Below are 19,584 nucleotides of genomic sequence, written 5' to 3'. Positions count from 1 at the left end.
TTTTTTTTAAAGACGAAGGTTGAAAAGCACTTATCTCAGTTCCTTCCGAACGGGTAAAATGGCGAAGGGGAAGCAAAACCCTCATCGTATCTCGCACTAGCAAAAGCACCAAAACAAACAAAAACCTGCCGTGGTCAAAGTGCCCCCGCTTTCGCCTTGAAATTTGCCTACTTCCCGCTTGTCCCTTTTTGGTTCGTTGCGATCACGTAGGTTTGCAAAAAGCAGTCACATAAATAACCTTTTCAGTCACCAACGCAATGCGATCACTAGTCCACCCAACTCTTTATTTTTATTGTGACAAAACACGTTTTTGCCCGGTCCCAAAGGCTGCAGCCAAGCCCGCGGCCGCCCGACACCGTACCGTTGGCGACTCGGGTCGATCCATCATGGCTGCGGCCGCTTACCCTGCTTTTCAGTCCCTCAGCCTTGTGGTCCTCCTCCCTTTGGCTGCCCTGTTTATATAGAGCCATTGCCGCTCTCTAATATAGACTCTGCCAGGATGGGAAGGTGCTTTTCAGGCCTACGTCACCGCCTCTCCATTTAAACACCAGATCCGGCTTTAAATAGTGAGAGCTGCTCAGAGCGGGGCTGGGAGTGCGTGCTCCCGAGGCGAGAGGCGGGCGCGTGCAGCCGCGCAGTTTATTTCTAGGTCTTTTTCTTATCGCTGTAATTTCGCACCCCGCAGGCTCTGCTTTCCGAGCCCCAAGTTTTTGCTTCGCTGCAATAGCAGCTAGGATGTATCTTCTTTGTTTGTTAGGGGAAATGATAACCCGAATTGCTGTCTATTTAAAATTTAAAATAATTTTCGATCAGATGGTCTGATCATTTTTCTTGGTTTGAAATGTGCTTGCATTGTTGGAAATTTAAAATGCTTTTCGAGTTTAAATGTTAGCTGCAGAAGACAGGTTTGGTAGTATTTGTTACTGAGGAACAGTATTCAGGAAATGTGTTACAGGTATAGCTCCTTTCATTGTGTTTTCCAGTAATTACCTAGATACAAAGCTTTTCATAGAAATAAATGACTTAAGTCTCCACCTGTATGTAGTCTTTATGTCCGTGAAGGGGAATTGTGACTAATGAGAATGAGGTGTCTTACAGCAAAATTCTTGAAAATTCTAAGTAGGCAGTGTTTGTATTGCACTGGACATGGTAGCTTGTATAAAAAATTGATCTAGTTTACTTTCCAGCATTGCATCAGAGAACTGATATTTCTGAAAGGAACCTTCTAATGTGTCTATCACTTGATGTCATTCATGACCCTCTAGTTTAACAGTTTTAAAGTTTGGAATATTTCTTTCTTAAACCTGACAAATTGTTCTGTGTAGTAAAATACCGTAAAAGGCAAAAAAAAAAAAAAAAAAAAAAAGGCTCAGGTAAAGCTTAGAATTATAAATAATTTAGAAATTGCATATTTCAGATAGTGACTCCCTACGTACCCACATGCTTTTAAAAATGTTAAGCACTTCAAATTATGAGCAATTCTGTTAAATTATTCTCTCGGTATGTACTTTGTGAAGACAACACATTTCTCTTCTCCCTTTAACATTAATGCTTTTGACTTGGGTAAATGATCAAGTTTGGGGTTCAATAAGACACAAAAGCACGATTTTAAAGTATAATTGATTAAATAGGAAATACCAGACATAGAGAAGTTCTGGAGCAAAATATTTTAGGGTGGCTTCAGAAACATCAAAACATTTAGTTTGGGGGAGAAGTATTCATATAAGGCTTGACCCAAAATAATATAAACATTTTATTTAAAAAAATTATGGTGAATGACACATTGCCATTAATCCTCCAGAATACTCACCCTGTCTTCGAACACACTTGTCTAGCGTTCTTGCCACTTAAGCAGTTCTGGAAGTCATATTTTGTGCTTGTGTGTAGTTGTACAGTTGTTGCTGCCTGGGTGTGTTGAATGTATTAAAAACATTTACCTTTTTACAGTCATTTTGACTGTGGGGAAGAGCCAGAAGTTCCACGGTGCCAGATCGGGTGCGAAAGGTGAATGAAACACACAATAATCCCTTAAAAGTTTTGAATTGATTCAGGACATTAAGGCAGCCATGAAAATATACAAAGGAGGATGTCCAGAACTGCTGCAGACAGTGGTGAGGATGGGATAAGTGTGTTTGAAAAGAGTGGGACTATTTTGAGGGGCAATAATGGCAGGGTGTCCTTTATTGTAATAAACACACTATTGTTTTTGCTCAGCTCTTGTATACTGTATATCATCAGTTTGAGGTCTATCTCTCCAGTTTAAAATTACACTATTTATAATGCCTTGAGTCATAACGAGTAGAAAATACTTTCAATTAACTTTTGTAATTCAGTAATTAAATCACTGAAGGTATATCCATTGTCGGATGTACTTATATAGGTAGGAACTGTAGAGATGCATATTTCACTGATAAAATTCACACAGGCGGATTTGGCAAAATAAAGCTGATCAGCAAGTGAAACATGAGCGGAAACCCAGATATTTAAATTATTTTGGTTGTAACAACAAAAAAAAATTGAAAAGAAATTAAAAGTTTTTAATGGTCAGGGTATACTGTCCTGACAAACTCATTGTACTTTTGGCTAGACAACATATTTTCGTGAGATTTCCCTACTGCCAATAGAGATGATAATGAAGTATTTATTTCTGTTTTGGATTTGCTTATGAGGGCAAGCATTTGGTTTTATTGGGTGGCCTGTAAATTTTACCTTAAGCAAGGTGTAAAACAATGGCAAAACATTAAACAAAACGTTGTTAACATTTGTTCTCTGATATTGGCTGTGATTAATAGGGAGGCAGCTACTGTATTATCTGACATGCAAACTTCCCTTTGTGTAACAGGTTACAGATAGGATGTGGGTTAGGCTGATTGTTCACTCCCTCCTTTTGGTTTAAAAAAAAAAATCCTTTAAAGTACTTTCACATCTGGTCTCATTTTATTCTTCAGATAATTATCTAGAAGCCAGCCTCTCCATTCTACCCCAAGTACGTTACAAGCGATATCAACACAGTAATGATAGTAATAGTAAAATGAACGTACAGGGATGTTGATGATTTTGTTCCGTTGTGTCACCTGGGTGGGAATAAAAACAGAATAATCATGTTAAAGGCATCAGTGTTCCTTGTTCTTCTGGGACCTTGAGACCTGTAATTGTGGGTATATTAACAGTTTAATGGTATAGCTTGAAGGTACAGAGGAGGTCACAAAACAGAGAAGCGAGGTGATTTCTAAACTTGAACACTCATTAGCTTGCTAGTTGTTACCAGGCAGAAGGCTATTGGAAATACGATTTGTCAGGGTCTTAAGACTTAATATCATGATTATTCGATAAAGCAGGGATTAAACCAAGTATGAAACTATGGAACTATGTTTAAACATTATATTAGGTTTTTGACTACAACATAGGAAATTATTAATGGAAATTGATTTATGAGTTACATTGAGTCCATTTTAGCAAGGGCAGATAATGTTTATTGGAATGGCCATATCTTTAAGGTTTTAAATTCTAAAACAGTTACAATGGCTATATCTTTAAAGCTTTGCATTCCAAAATAAGGTTTAGATCCTTGGCAAAATAACTTATATTTGTTGAATTTGTGAAAATTTGTTAAAAAACAATCTTTTTAAAGACTCTTTTTCCTTTAAAGCCTAAATTGTATAGATCTGTGATTGAAGATGTTATTAATGATGTGAGGGACATCTTTCTGGATGATGGAGTGGATGAACAAGTCTTGATGGAACTAAAAACTGTGAGTTTCTCTTTTTTTTCCAGTCTGTCACCATTCTCTTAACTCAGAAATGAATTTATAATTTTTTCATAGGATGAATGTTTGATTTGAAGGAGGGTAGTATAGTTTAGGGTAGGGTGTAGTTTAAAATCTCTTCTACCGTTCATTCTTCCCCTGACATTAGGCAAACTCCTTTTTTACTTCGTTTTTTTTACATTTTTTTGAGTAGAGGCATAAGCAGATTTAGAATCAAAGAAGTATATGCTCAGAAGGGAGTGTAGGTCCTCAGGGTAAGACTGGCAAACTACTTTTGTATTTCATTTTCCTTACATTTTCCCTCCACAGTTGTTTGAGGATTAAATACAATAGCTATATAAAATGCTTAGCACAGTGTTTAGTATTAGCATTAGCTATGACTATTGGACAACTAACGCTACATTTTATGGTTTAATTACTTGACATGCATGTAACAGGTTTTTTTTTTTAAAAAAAGTTTTTAATGCTCCTAATATATTTGTATGATCAAATTTGTTTTAAGTTGTAAGAATTGAATAAAAGAATTTTAAGTTTTTGAGTCAGATCCTTGGTGAGTGGGCCAAAGTTAGGTTTATAATATATTCTGCATTGGGAGCGGGTTAGATTTCTTAAAATTCGATTTGAGTTTTTCTAGTGTTGTTGTGACTCAGTGAAATTGTGGGATGTTTTTGCTCTCTTGGTTAAAATACAGGTTTTTCAAAGTATAGTATGTCTTTGGATTCCTGGGTTCTATTCAGAGATTGACTATATGTCCAGTCTGAGAAATTGTAGTTTGTCACTCTTCTAGATAAAAACTATTCTGTGAGAAAAGCGACTGGCGCACAACTCAAACATACAAGTGCTCTTCCTTGAGATGATGTTTCTTAGGCAGTACAATTTCACTTTATGCATACTTCTTCTGAAGAACTGAATATTAAAAGAATGTGAATCAGTGATGATAGGAAATTTGGTTGCTTGGGATTCCTTAATGAGATGTATTGATACTTGAAATATTTGCATAATTCATTTAAATGGCCGCTGCATAATGTTGAAAATCTATTCAAAGTGCAAGACAAATTAACTGATTTTATCTAACAGTATGAACAGTTCATTGGTAAAAGGTTTCACATTTTTACATTGTAGAATTTATAAGAACTCATCATTCAAAATACTTTTTCCCCTCCAACTACCTAACTTGGAGAGCAAATTTTTTTTCATGTACTTCAACCAAAATAGTAATGTGAAATGCAGAGTATGGCATGAGTCACTTTGCACTTTTATTTGGAAAACATGGTTACTGTATTTTAGGAAATCTTACGTTAACATGTAATGTATGCATTTTATTTCTAAGTGAATTAGTAAATATTTTAAAATATTTCTTATCTCACAATAACTATAAATAGTATTCACAAACATAAAAGTGCTTTTAGGGTCCTCAGTAATTTTTGAAAGAGATAAAGGGTTCTGACGTTAAAATGTTTTAGTACTGTTGGTTTAGAAATTGGGTATTGAATTCCTTTAGAGCTGTGTATAAATAAATAACCCATAAGTAAATGCTAAGGAGCATTTGTTATGGTCTTATTTATTCATTCAATAAAGATGTGGAGGCTGCAATTTAGCAACTCATTATTTTAAATGAAACCAATCTCTTTTTTTGTCGTGGTGATAAAATATGCCTAAGTGTGTTCACCCTTCTGTGAGTAACTTTCTAGAGTTTCCAATACAAATCTGTGTGAGGAAGGAAAATGCAAGTTTAGAATGAGGAAATATGTTTACCCTGAGAGAAATGTAAGGGCTATTAATAGTGAAAAGTAGTTGTCTAAAAATGCAAATGTAAGAATGCCAATTATGAGACAAAACATGAGTTGGAAGAACACTGTATACTGCTCAAACAGCATGAAGTACCTCAGGGATATGACTAATAAGAGAATAAGCTGCTTTTGATTCTTCAGTATTACTGGAGTAAATATTTTCCAATTTATGTACACTTCTAGAGGTTGAGCTTTCGATTTTGGAACCTTAGCATTTGTAGGTGCAGAAAAATCAGTCAAAAAGATTTTCAAGTAGTTTATCTTAGGTCAGTGGTCAGTCTGAGTTGTTATCTACTCTTGCTTTGCACAGTGAAAATCTGGAGAATTGATTTTTCTTCTTGGTCCCTAATAAGAGATTCCAAAGAAAATAGTCTTTGACATCAAATTACTTGATTTACATTTTCATACATTTGACTTTTTAGATATATACAAGGATGTTTTCTAGGTTATGGAAGTGATACTTAATTAGTTTTTAATGACAGAAAGTGCAGTTTACTCAAATTTGAATCCCCAGCCTTCACCACAATGCCTGTAACATCCAGTAAATCTTCAGCTGTACTGGTTAGTAACCAGTGCAGCTTTAGACTAACTGAACAAAATTGTTTAATACTCTCATTGTTATTAAATGAGATGTGTTCTTCTGGGTTGCAGTGGAAGTTAAAACTTAAGACTAATATGAGTTAACAACTTTAATTCGCTACACTAAATTTCTTCAGGATCTCATTAGAAATCCGTAATGTGCCCTAAATTTAACAGCATCATCCACATTTTGTGATTTTTTTTTTTTGAGACGGAGTCTCACAGTGTAATCCAGACTGGCCTTGAATTCACTGTGTAGCCCAGGTTGGCTGCAAACTCACAGTGATTTTCCTGCCTCAGCCTCCTGAGGGCTGGGATTACAGGTATGCATCACTATGCCTTGCTCCAAAGAACTTTTTGCAGTAATGGAAATGTTCTGTATCTGTTTTCTCCATTATGGTAGTCACTAGTCATGTATAGTTATTAAGCACTTAAAAATATAATTAGAGGAAGTGAGAGATTAATTCTTATTTATTTTAGTTAAATGACCACATGTGCCTGGTGGCTGCCATATTGGAACATGCAGGTTTGAACATTGTTTTATATTAATTTTATATTTTATGACTCCTGAATAAAGACTACCATGTAGTTTTAGCCCCTTCTCCTTTTACAAGGGCATTTCACAAACTTATGGAAACTTGCATAAAGCTGAAAAGACTGTAGTGTGAATCAGATTCCTGATGAGAATGCATATAATTTTAAGGGTTTACTAGAAAAAGTGATAGTTTTTAAAATATCAGCCATTCTTTGAGGTTATTTCTTGAATTGCTATGGTCCAATTTTAATGTGTGACCTATGGGAGATAGATAAGATGGCTCTGTTAGTAAATCCATATTTGAGTATACATTGTGTTTTGGATTGGTGAGCAAATGGGGATGATAGTCTTAAAATTCTCTTTAAAGTGAATATTTATTTAATTTCTGATTTCCAGACACTCAGATCTATCCTATCAAAATAGGCAGGTACCATGTGAAATACAAAAACATAACCTTTCTTTCTGATAAAATGAGAAGAGCCAGGCGTGGTGGCACACGCCTGTAATCCCAGACTTGAGGGAGGCTGAGGCAGGAGGATTGCTGTGAGTTCGAGACCAACCTGGGCTACACAGTGAGGTCTCAACTGCATAGTGAGACCCTGTCTAAAAACCAAAAAAAAACAACAAAATAAACAAAAATACAAAAAAAAAAAAAAAAAAAAAAAAAAAAAAACAACAACAACAAACCAAAAAAATGAGAAGAGTTTCCTCAGTTGTAAATAAAAATGAGATTCATTTTTATCTGTGCCTAGTTCAGGTTTCTCTGCTCTGGCACTACTGATACTTTGGATTGGTTAATTATATTGCAAGGACTGTCCTATTCAGTCTTTGTTGTTGTTGTTATTTGTATTTGTTTGTTTTTTTTTGAAACATTGGTAGCCCATGTTGGCCTCAGATTTGTTCAGTTCTTCTGCCTTAGCCTAGCCTCCCCGGTGCGGGGATTATATACATGTCCCATCACACCCAGCTTGTCCTATTCATTTTTTTTTTTTCAAACAAGTATCCTTTATTTAAAAGTGCTAACATTGCTGAGTTTTTCGTTTGGCCACAATCTGTGAACTTAAAATCAAAGTAATTATATTGTAGAACTGAGCTCTGGGGACTTTCTCCCCAGCATTTTGTTTTTTTAAAAATTAAGGTCGACTAGCTCCATCAGTGGGCCATGTTTGTTTGTTTGTTTTTGGTCCTATTCATTTTAACACCTTAGCATAACTAGCTTCTGCCCACTAGATGCCAGTAGTACCCTGCAGTTGTGACCAAAATATCTCTAAATGTAACCACATCTCTAAGGGGCAAGGTGCAAAATCCCCAATCTAGAACCACCCCCAAATGTACTCTAGTTATATGTAGATACTTAATATACTCTTAGGTATATCAGTACTTGCACCATAAGTTGAGTACTTTATTTTTTACTTGCTTTGCTCTTAGGGAAACCTTATGTTTCCTTAACATTTCTTGGAAGCCCCAAAATGGAATTGCTCATATGTTTTATTCAAGAACTAGATGTTTTATTAAAATAGGGGACACCTTCAGAATTTCTAGCCTAGCATATTGCCAGGAAGCAGTAGGTCATCACATTTTATACATCAGAAAGTAGCTTCACACATTGTGCATTGACAAGTACCCTTAGTGTATAGATGTGAACCTAGGTCTTTCATCTTTTATGACAAACAGTGCTTAATAGTGAAAAGGAAGCTATCAGATGGTCTGAGACTAGTAGTATAAGTTCAGAGATTAGAAGCTTGGATTGAAGCTGAAATCACAGTGAGGCAAGGTAGGTACTCAGTGCAAAATTCAGCCCTAAGACGAGTCAGATTGCCTAGGTTATATCTCAGTTTGATCTTGGATAAGTTACTTCCTCAGGTTATTTTTCTATAAAAGGGTGATGATGTCTGTTTTATAGGGTTATTTTGTGAAAAGTCTGCATATAAAATACTGCACTTAATAAATTTTAGTTACTGAAACATCTACTTAACATGTCTACAAATATACATCTTCATCATTTGAGGAACAGAATATGAACTTTATCAATTTTAGACATTGAGGCAAAAATTACAAAAGTAGGGCTGCCAGAAATAATAGCTACTTGGAAAAAAGAGAATATGTAAAACTAAGAAGGAAAGGATTCTTCATATTTTCTAAGCAAAACAAATAAAAAACAATTCTGTATTCCTAGTTGTCTTCCATAGAATTATGGCACAGTGATTACTGTTGCCAAAACAGTGCTCCATTTGTCAACAACCAATAATTTTTTGGTTTTTTTCCCTCAGTACTGCAGATTGAACCCAAGGCCTTTGCATGACCTGTCTCCTTAGCCCTTTATTTTTATATTGAGATAGAGCCTTGCTAAGTTGCCTAGGCTGTCCTCAAACTTAGCAATCCTCCCCTTCAGCCACCCAGAGTGCAGGGATTACTGGCTAATTTTAAACATTTTATTTATGAAAACATTCTATGCTTTAGCTGTGCCTGGTGGCACATAACCTGTTTGAGCCCAGCCTGGGCAATTTAGCAACTTAATGAGACTGTCTCAAAAATTTAAAAAGGTGAGTCCTCTGGGGATGTAGCTCAGTATGGAGGCCTGGGGTTCAGTACCCAGTACCACCAAAAAAAGAAAAAAGGTATAAATTAGAAGAGACACTGAACATAGAATCAATTCAAATTTTGCATTATTTGATTACTAAGCTCAGTACTAACATGATTTTATTTTTGTATTTTTTATGCTACCTAGAATAGTGCTATGGTTCTTGGTAAATAACCAATTCTCAGTGGACTACTGTAGTAACCCCTGCAGAGCTTTTGAAAATGTTGGGCTGTGTTCATATGTTAGGGTGACTAGTAGACAGTTGGCATTTAATAGGCAGGAACCAGGAATGTTGCATTTCCTGTGGGGCTGTTCTATAAGATAAAGAATTGCCCTGTCTAAAGTGTTGGTAGCATCCTTACAGAGAAACAATATTCTAGAATAGTTTGTTTTCCATTTTTTTCTTTGGATCTAGTACTAGATGGCTGGTACATTTTTAGTCATTTCTTAGATCCTAAGTAAGACAGACTGCCCTGAAAATGTTTATACTTTAATAAAGTAGACTCAGTATAGTCACTACAAAAGTAGAACTGTTTCTTAACATACATGGGTAATAAGTGACTGCTTTTCTTTGAACCTGTATGCCTTTAATCTTTGACTTGCTATGCATCTTTGAGAGAAAAACTACTGATCACAATGAGTGTAGTTTAAAAGTTAGGTATGTTATATTCTGGGAAATGTGCCATCCTAAGGCAATTGCTATTTAGAATGGGAGAAAATACCTAGGGTGCTAGTTAAATGCAAATTTTGACGTTCCTGCTCTAGAATGTCTTGACTTTATAGGGATAGTAGAATGGGATCCAAGAATCTGCTTTCGTAAATGTAAATAAGTACAGTAGTCTTCCTCTATGCAATTTTACTGCTTTGTTTTGGGCTTTTTTGGTACCAGGGATTAGACTCGGGTCCATGCACTTGTGAGTCAGGTGGTGGCAGAACCACTGAGCTAAATCCCCAGCCCCAGTTCTACTTTTTTGAGGTTTTAGTTACATGTGGTCACTGTGGTTTGAAAATATTAAATGGAAAATTCCAGAAATAAACAGTTCAAAAGTTTTATATTGTGCATCATTTTGAGTACCTCTATTAAATCTCTCTCCAACCAGCCCCATATTGCTCAGGATATGAGTCATAAAAATAATGGTTTAAAAACATCTTATTAAAACATTAATAGTCTTTTTTTCTTTTTCCACAAGCAGAGATTTTATTTTCTTTTGGAAGAAGAAGAGAGATTACAGAAGGTTTGGGTGATAACAGTGAGAACTTTGCCATATGTTATACATTAATGTGTTTTCTTTGACAAATAAGTGTCTATTTTGATAATACCTTATTTGAGGAGCCCACTTCACAGAAATGAACCAGACAAATTTGAACTCCTAGAAAATAGTGCTTTGTTACTACAGAAGGAAACTAGCTGCATTTAGTTTAGAATTTGCAGAGGCCTAGATTTATTAGCTGAAAGTAAGATTAGAAGTAATTTTATTCATTTTTCCCCTTTTTAGATGAGGAAAATGCCTAAGAAAGATAAGTGATTTTGGCCTCATTTGTAGCCATACTAAGATTAACTGATTTCCTGACTTCTGTAATATTAGTTGACTTTTATTTACCACTGACTTTAGACTGATAGTGTTTTTACATGGATATATTACTGAATTTTCACAACCATCATGAAACATATGGTTACTATCTCTGGAAGAATAGATTTCAGACAAGATTAAATACAGGCACTCTTCATTTAATGACCGAGTTGGTTCCTGACACCAGGACATTAAATGAATGGGTCGCTAAATGAGGAATTGTATATAGTATGTACATTACAATATTCAGAACAAAGAAATAGTCAAAGGAAACTTCAGCTTGATGACTTTGCTTTTATTTGCATAACTCTTGCATGCAGTACTATGGTACAGTTCAGTCATCAAAGTTACAGTACTGTACAAACAAGGTGTACTGACCCCCAAAAAAGACACTGAAGCTCTGTCAACAAGATGTATAGAATTGTACAAAAACAAAAAACAGGTTGTGAGTTCAAGCAGCAGGCTGTAAGTCAGAACAGTCATCAAACACAGAATAGCTGTACTGGTCCTTTTAGGGGATGGTTGCCCTGGCAAAATTGTTTGCTATTTTATTAAACTGTTAGAGATGTACATAAATCTAGAATGTTTAGAATGGGAAGGGGTTGGGAGATTAGTAAAAAGTCTCTTTATGGCAAGGGGAACTTAAAGGATGTAGTAGAAACCTCAGATGAGTGAGGAGGTATCCCAAGAGTAGATGGTGGAAGAGAAAAAGTATGTGGAGATGTTTCACTTCTATTTTCAAGGGCTGGTTTATGACCTTGTTGGGTAATTTCTTACAGAGTTGAGATTTCAGATTGAACACTAATCCTGGTAGAGGAAATGTGCTAGGAGAAAGGATGAAATAGTTGCAGATATTTTCTTTTTCTCCTTTTTGTCTTTCACTGACTTCTTATCTATCCCTACAGTGAAATGAGAAACTATATGCTGAGTATCCCTTTTCTGAAATACTTACTTTAGATTTTGGGAAATTGTCAGATTTTGGCACATTTGTGTGTACATATGAAATTAACTTTTTTCATATATACCTTATATTACAGCTTCAGGGTAATTTTATACATTTCTAGTAATTTACCTAAAGCAAAATTTCATGTTGTAGAATTTTCCAGTTGTGGTATCATGTCAATATCCAAAAAGTTACAGATTTTGGATCATTTAATGTTTGGAATTTTTGGATTTGGAATGCTCAGCATGTAGAAGTTGCTAAAGCAAAAATGAAAACTATTGTTAGTCTTTGTCATAATGGGAAAAAAAGGAAGGCAATTTCAAGAATGGGGAAATAATAAGAACCAAGATAGATTATGTAAAAGGTACAAATTTCCAATGATAAGTCAGTATATTGTCTTCCTAAAATGTACCTAAAATTAATTTTTAAAAAGTTAAAGTAAAAAAAAAAAAAAGTTTAAGTCATCATACCAGTGACATATGCATACGTATGTTTATAGCTGCACAATTAAAAAAAGTGTTGGGAAAACCTGTAAGAGCATCAGGCAGTACTGTTTCTTTTTCCTCACAGGATTAAACAGATGAAAAGTTGGGGCTCTTACACCTTGGGGATTGCCTCTGTGTTTCTCATTTTTCCAAATTAAGAAGAGATGATTTTGTTGTTTATCTGTTATTTAAGAGGCAGAAAAATTTTGTATTAAGAAAAGAATTGCATAAATCATTAATGATATTGATATTTTTGATTACTAAAAAATTTGTCATATAAAACTGTTTAGCAGTATCTGCCAGTTAAAGGATTATTGTAGAAAATGTTGAAGATATAAAAAAGGAAAAATTCTTTCGTACACTAAAATGCAGATGAGGTTTGATTCTTTAAAGATTTGTTTTCATTGTTGTTTATACTTGCATAAGAATTAGTGATTATTTTGTGGTTCTATAAATTTTTAAAATCGAAATATTTAGTGAGACATTGTGACTCATGTCTATAATCCCAGCCTTCTGGGAGACTAAGGCAGGGGATCATCAGTTTGCACCAAGCCCGGGCAACTTAGTGAGATCGTGTCTTAAAAGGTTGGGATGTCACCCATTGCGAAGGCCCTAGGTTCACTTCCCCAGTTTCCACCCAGGAGGTGGGGCTAGGTGTGAACGGCTAGTAAAAATCTATATTTTGTCCAAATGTCCAGTTATTTATTCTTATTTCACTTAGAAATCTTTACTGTTCTTTGCCTTAGCTGTGGGAGAGTAAACTGATGCAATCTAGGGCAGTAGATGGATTTCATTCAGAAGAACAGCAGCTTTTATTGCAAGTTCAGCAACAGCATCAACCCCAGCCGCAGCAACACCACCACCACCACCACCATCAGCAAGCTCAACCTCAGCAGACAGTACCTCAGCAAGCACAGACCCAGCAGGTCCTTATTCCTGCATCACAGCAAGGTGAGACTGAATTTGTTTACCTATTACAGCCCAAATAGAGTTTTTTTCCAAAGTAATACTCTGGGTTTCTTGAATCTTCTTTTTAAGAGGTGCTTGGTAAACAAAAGATTGCATTACATTAATTTTCTTTCAAGAGAGCTATACAGTAATATCTCAGTTAATAAATTTTCTGTTTCCAAACACTGTGATGTGCAGGTTATTTTATACTCTCATTAATATCTTATGTAGGTTTTTTTGAAATAGAGCTTTTAGTATTATTTCACAGCTGGGGAAAATCCTGGCCTGGAAAGGCTAAGAAGCTTGACTCCTTTGCATGTAGCAAGTATTTTTCCCGAATGACAAACATCAAGTCAGTTACAAAATTTCCTGAGCATTCTACTTTAGTGAATCTTTTCATTGGAGAGGAATTAACTGTAAATGAAAATTTTAAGGTAACCATTTAGTACCTATTTGTCTCATCTGAGAATATATGTAAGAAAGTTGATGATAAACAGTAGAAAGTTCTGTTTGGGTTATTTCACTGCTTATTTGTTTTACTATTTATATCAATACCCTATTTTAAATCTGAACCTTATATCAAATTATTGTATCTTTTTAATCTTTGATGACTGTTCCTCCTATTGCTTTGAGACCTGGCACTAGGATTTTAGGTCATCATAAATTGAAATTTGATTTTTTTCACTCAGAGAATATTAAGATAATGGGATTGTCTTGTCTATTCTCTGAAATTTGCGGAATCAGACAATTTCATTTACACTTAAGTAACATTACCATAATTTCTGATTTGTAGTTTTAAACAGTTGATGAAAGAAACATGATTGTTGTAGTTGTCAGGTTGGAAAAAAAGGTCTGTGTAAATTAAAAATAGTTTAGCTTTTTGAGCTTGCTCTCAATAAGTTAGCTCATTCTAACTAGTACATTATATTAAGTAAAACAGTTAATACTGAGTAAAGCAAGGTTGATTACATTTGAAAATTCTGTTTTATTAAGAATGCACAGAAATTTTTTTTTTGCTACTGGTTATCAAACTCTGGAAGAAATGTATTCACATGTTGAGTATCTCACTATTTTCCTGTTTCTAAATTCCCTTGTATCCTTGTATTGTAATTTAAATTTTTTTATTAGATTTTTAGTATAGAGTGGACATAACACAATTGTTGTTTTCCATAGAAATCAAATGGTTAAGGGTTCTAATGCAGAAAATGTGAAAAACATGAAATTCAACATATAGATTATTCCTGTGATTATGAAATAGCCTCATGTGTCTTTGTTTGCATGTGTGCTTGTTTTTTCTTGTAGCTACAGCACCACAAGTCATTGTTCCTGATTCTAAGCTGATACAACATATGAATGCCTCAAACATGGTAAGAGATAGGACACAACTCTTAGATTGGCTTAACACATAGTCTAATCCAAATTGTGGATTTGCCTAGATAAGTTGTATAGTAACAATTTAAGATCATTGAAGACTTGGACAAAAGAGCTCTCCCCCCTTTAAATTTCCCAAATATTGTACTTAGCAGCAGTTGTAAAGTTTAACTTGGTACTTAGACATTTAAAAATTTTGCAATTTTCTGGTAAAATACCAAAAGGATAGTGCTTTGTGATAGGTCTTTTGTCTGCTGTTTTTGAAAAAATAGCTGTAGGAGACCAGACATACCTATTATGTCACAGTTCCTCCCTACATTAGCAGCCTCACAGATCTATACCTTGGCAGAATTGTATACATGATAGTAGAAATTTCAATTTTTAACGTTCCCAAATATCGAGGGTCTCTATTTGTATTTCAGCTCTTTTATATGAAAATTGTAGAATTCCATGATGCATAAGGATTTTCATTTAGAAAAATTCCATTTTGATTCTGAGTTCTCAGATGTTTTTAACCTTCAACCTTTAAAAAAAAAGTTCTCGTGATTAAGGACTTGTTTTAGGGATAATGGAAATTAAAATTGAAACCACACAAAAGTACAGGCAAAAGCTTTAATTGAGAAAGAAAAGAAAATGGGGAAAAGACTTCACCTTGAGGAAAACAGCTAAGGGGCAACCCAGGTCTTCCTGAGAAGATCAGAGTAGAATGCTTCTAAAAACATACAAGTTAAGTTGAATGAATGTGTGGACCTTAGATACCTTTGGTAAGATTGAAGAGGGAGGGGAAAAGACAATTAATAAATAAATGAAAGTACAAAATAAAGAACAGAATAAAGAAACATAATTCTTTTGAGGGAGAGCAAGAGGAAAAATGAACTATCCAGAAATAGTCAAGTTATTTTTGGATTTAAAGAACTTTAATAGCTGGGCGTGGTGGCACACACCTGTAATCCCAGCACTCGGGAGGCTGAGGCAGGAGAATCACTGAGTTCGAGACCAGCCAGGGCTACATAGTGAGTTCCAGGTCAGTCTCCTCTACATAGTGAGGCCCTGTCTCAGAAAAACAAACAAAAAAAGAACTTTAGAATACAGTCCCAATATTATTACATGATAGCTCCATTTTAAGATACAGAATTTAAAACTACATGGCTTGTATTTAAAGCCTTTAAATTTATTATTAGTATATATTGAGCATCCCTAATTTGAAAATATGAAACAGGGCACATACCTGTACTCCCAGCAAATCCTCAGTACCACAGGGCACAAAAAAGACAAGAATATATGAAATCCAAAGTGTTCCAAAATTGGAAAATTGGAGCAGTGAAATGATGCAAATGGAAAATTCTATACCTGATCTTATATAAGAGATGGAGATAAACCTTGGGACTTACTGAGAATGTATGAAATTACCTCTAAGCTATATGAGTAACGATGTATATGAAACATAAGTTAATTTCATGTTTTGACCTGGATCTTATTCCCAAGATATGTATATGAAGGTAAAAATTCAAAATGCAGAACACTTGTGGTTTTTAGCATCTGGAGTAAGGGATGCTCAACATGTATATATTTCACCTAGAATATGATGCCAGTATGTTCCTTTTTTCTTTTTGGGTAATACAGCATCTTAGAAGGATAGGATTGCCCAGCAGTACTCTTCAGATACATTATCTTGTATGGACACCTTTTGATTCTAGTAGAAATTCTGAAAATTAAGACGTGTATTAACTGAATAGAAGAAATTTAAAACAAAGAATGAGAAAGGAAGCAGTAATACAAATTATGATTTGTCCTTAATATGGGTATTTCTAAGTGTACAAGTTAGATTGAACGTATGAAGGCATTAAAGAAAGTTGATGAGGGAGGTAAGAAAAAAATCTACCCATGAGATTCCTTAGAGTATGTTTCTTAGGGAAAAAACGCAAACAAACCAAATAATTATATTGCTTCTTAAAATAGAGTAATTAGGTTATTTTGGCTAAATCTTTGGGTTTGTTTTTGTTTTTGACACAAGGTTCTCACTAAGTAATTTAAGCTGGTCTTGAACTCGCTATGTAGCTCAGACTGGCCTCAAACTCACAGTGATCTTCCTGCCTCAGCCTCCTGAGTGTTGAGATTACAGGTGTGTGTCACCATGTCTGGGTTTGTCTAGATAGTCTTATACTATTTAATAACATAGGATTTAGACTTACTGTTAGAACTTTTCACACTAAACAAAAAAATTGCATATACCAATTAAAATATTTAATTAAAATAGAGGTAAACTGAGATACTTTTATGTGTATGTGTAATTTTTGTATTTTTCCTTTGTTTTTATATCTTCAGAGTGCTGCTGCTACAGCTGCTACCTTGGCACTCCCTGCAGGTGTGACTCCTGTTCAACAAATACTAACAAATTCAGGTAAATAAGAATAATGAATGGAAACATTTCAGAGAACTGCATCTAACCTTCTATGTTTTGTGTGTCTTACCATTTGGTTTAGCTTGTTACAGTAACCCTCAGAGCTGTAGTATATGCATTTGCAGTAGTAATTATTGAGAAGATGAAAATTGCTCTTCAGAAGTACTCTGTAATCTTGATTTTATTGTGTTTTGTTATTTGGTTAATTTCTAAATTCATGAAGAACAAATTAGAGACTTGTCTTGCTACATATTTTATTAACCTATGATTTATTCACTAGCTAATTCAGGATTCTGGGTCATCTGAAGCAATCCATTTGTGGGACATTTGGTTCTGTGTGTATAAGCTGGTCATAAAATATTGTGTGGCCGTCATCATTAGTTCAGCGAACTTTTGTTGCTTTTTGCAGTTTTGAACCAAAAGTTTAATGAAGCTGTAGTTTAATGAACTGTTATGTTTCAAAGTCTCCATAATCTGTTGTGAGGTTTTTGCCTTTTTGTTTTGGCTTTTTTGAGACAGGGTCTCGCTGTGTAGTTTCAGTTGGCCTCAAACTCAGTATGTTGTCCAGGCCTGCCTCTAACTCCTGGCAAATCTTCCTGCCTCAGCCTCGAGGGAGCTGGGACTACAGGCGTGTGCCCCTACACACACATTAAACCCTTATTGAAAACAGTTGAATGAGACTAATACTGTACATATAGAAAAAGAGAACTTAAGCAAAGTATTTGAATGTGCAAGGAGGATAGGGAAGACAATGATTATAGTTATATGTATAAGTGATAGCCCTCAATAAGATTGTTAGACATCCATCTTGATAATTTCTAAATTCTGTTGTAGTTTGACATTTCATATTATTTTGAGATGGTCATTGCTGAAATAGTAACTTGGAATACATGGTTTTTTTCTGCTTTAGGCCAGCTTCTTCAGGTGGTCAGAGCAGCCAATGGTGCCCAGTATATCTTTCAGCCTCAGCAGTCAGTAGTTCTACAACAACAGGTTATACCACAAATGCAGCCTGGTGGTGTACAAGCTCCTGTCATACAACAGGTAAGAGAACTCAGTTATGAACCCCATAGGGTTTTTTCATCTTCTATATGGATTATTTGGGTGATTCTTCTCTTTTTTCCATCATTTTATATATACAGATTAGATTTTTCTCCAGTATTCTCTGTTTTAAGTTCTTTTATCTCTTGTAGCTTAATTTATGGTCAGCATATTTCAAACTGAATTGTTGGTATCTGGTTGTCCTTTGTCATCCCTCTGAATATGCTTTTCTGTCAGGACCACTCTACTCTGTTCAGCCTCCTCAGCTAGTCATTTGGCTTTCAAGTCTCAGGGAAGTCTCAGGTGGAAGGCTGAGATGACTAGTTTGATGATGCTTATGTATTTTCTGGAAGGGGGAAGGGGAGATCTCCCTTGATCGCTAATAACCAAGGTATCAGTAGTGCTGCCAGTTCTTAGTGATTTCTTCCTCTTCCTCTTCCTCTTCTTCCTGCCTTGTTTGCAATCTTTCCTATAGTTGAAACTAGTTTTTGCAGTTTATTGTCTTAGTTTATGCTATCATAATTTATTATTAAAAATACTGTATTATCCTCTTGTTTCCCTGCCTCTGATCTTCTGTTTCCTAACCTGGCTGAGTTTACAGTCTGGTTTATCAGTTTCATAAAGATGTTAAAATTTTCTAGTGGCTTTCCATTGCCCATTGGAAAGAGTCCACACTTTTCAACATGGTTTATAAGATTAAAAAAAAAAAATTCCTTGGGGCTAGTTCTTGTTTATTTGAACTCTGCAGGTTTCTCTCTTACCATGCCCCCAGTTATTTGCTTTAGCACCTGTTTAAAGTTTACAAGTACTTGTACCATACTTACATGCGAAGTAGTACACTCTTGTACAGCAAGAACGAAGTTGAGAGAGGTGTAGTTATTTTCTTACAGAACTTAGGTACTTAAAAAAAAAAACACATAATTTTAATATAGTAATATGATGATAGAGCCAAGATTAGAGAACAGAACTATTAATCCAGCCTAATTACAACTTTCCAGAAATGATGTGCTGTTGTCACTTCTGGTTTCACTTGACATTATTCTTTTATTTAGAATACTGCCTTCGGCATTTTATCCCATATTTCCTTTCATTCCTTCCAGATAAACCAAACAGAAAAGTCTGGCTCATTTCCTTGTAGCACACATAGAAACTGAAATATTATTTATTAGGAAGATAAATGTTGATCATTCCTGTCCTCCAAGCTAAAAATGGGCACCCTTTTCTGTGTTCTCAAAATGGCCTACTTATGCGGGTTGTTTCCTTTATTTAAATTGCTTTGCATTAAGTGAGTTTCAGATTTTGGAGATTTTCAGATCTTGGAATATTTGTGTAGGCTACCAGTTGAGCATCTTCAAGTTGAGTATCCAAAACACTGAAATACAAACTTTTCCATTAGAGATTCTAATACCTGTGTTCTATTACAGTATTTTGTATCTTTTTTAGTTGTTGCTTTATCTTGCATATTCAGTCTGTAATTTTCTTAAAGGAAATGTTTATGTTGTTGGAACATAATGGCAGCTAATAGGCATTCAGTATTAAGTACTTTACTTTTTTTTTTTTTTTTTTTTTTTTT

At 34.9% G+C, this 19,584-nt stretch overlaps 1 protein-coding gene and 1 non-coding gene across 3 annotated transcripts in view; both read left to right on the top strand.

The window, feature by feature from the left end:
- Positions 1 to 19,584, top strand: part of Gtf2a1 (general transcription factor IIA subunit 1) — a 170,724-nt gene that overhangs the window by 136,304 nt on the left and 14,836 nt on the right. For both annotated transcript variants that reach the window (XM_033766721.1, XM_010616244.3), the window contains 5 exons: positions 3,650 to 3,751; positions 12,997 to 13,201; positions 14,501 to 14,565; positions 16,895 to 16,970; positions 17,881 to 18,014. In XM_033766721.1, coding sequence (XP_033622612.1) covers positions 3,650 to 3,751; positions 12,997 to 13,201; positions 14,501 to 14,565; positions 16,895 to 16,970; positions 17,881 to 18,014 — 582 coding nt within the window. The remainder of the gene's footprint in view (positions 1 to 3,649; positions 3,752 to 12,996; positions 13,202 to 14,500; positions 14,566 to 16,894; positions 16,971 to 17,880; positions 18,015 to 19,584) is intronic.
- Positions 13,804 to 13,948, top strand: LOC117287173. The gene has a single exon (XR_004518385.1). It is a non-coding gene; the product is annotated as a small nucleolar RNA SNORA79 (small nucleolar RNA).

This window comes from Fukomys damarensis, unplaced genomic scaffold, assembly GCF_012274545.1.
Source record: "Fukomys damarensis isolate Sample0158 unplaced genomic scaffold, DMR_v1.0_HiC HiC_scaffold_21, whole genome shotgun sequence".
NCBI lineage: Eukaryota > Metazoa > Chordata > Mammalia > Rodentia > Bathyergidae > Fukomys > Fukomys damarensis.
This window is presented reverse-complemented; position numbering and strand designations above follow the sequence as displayed.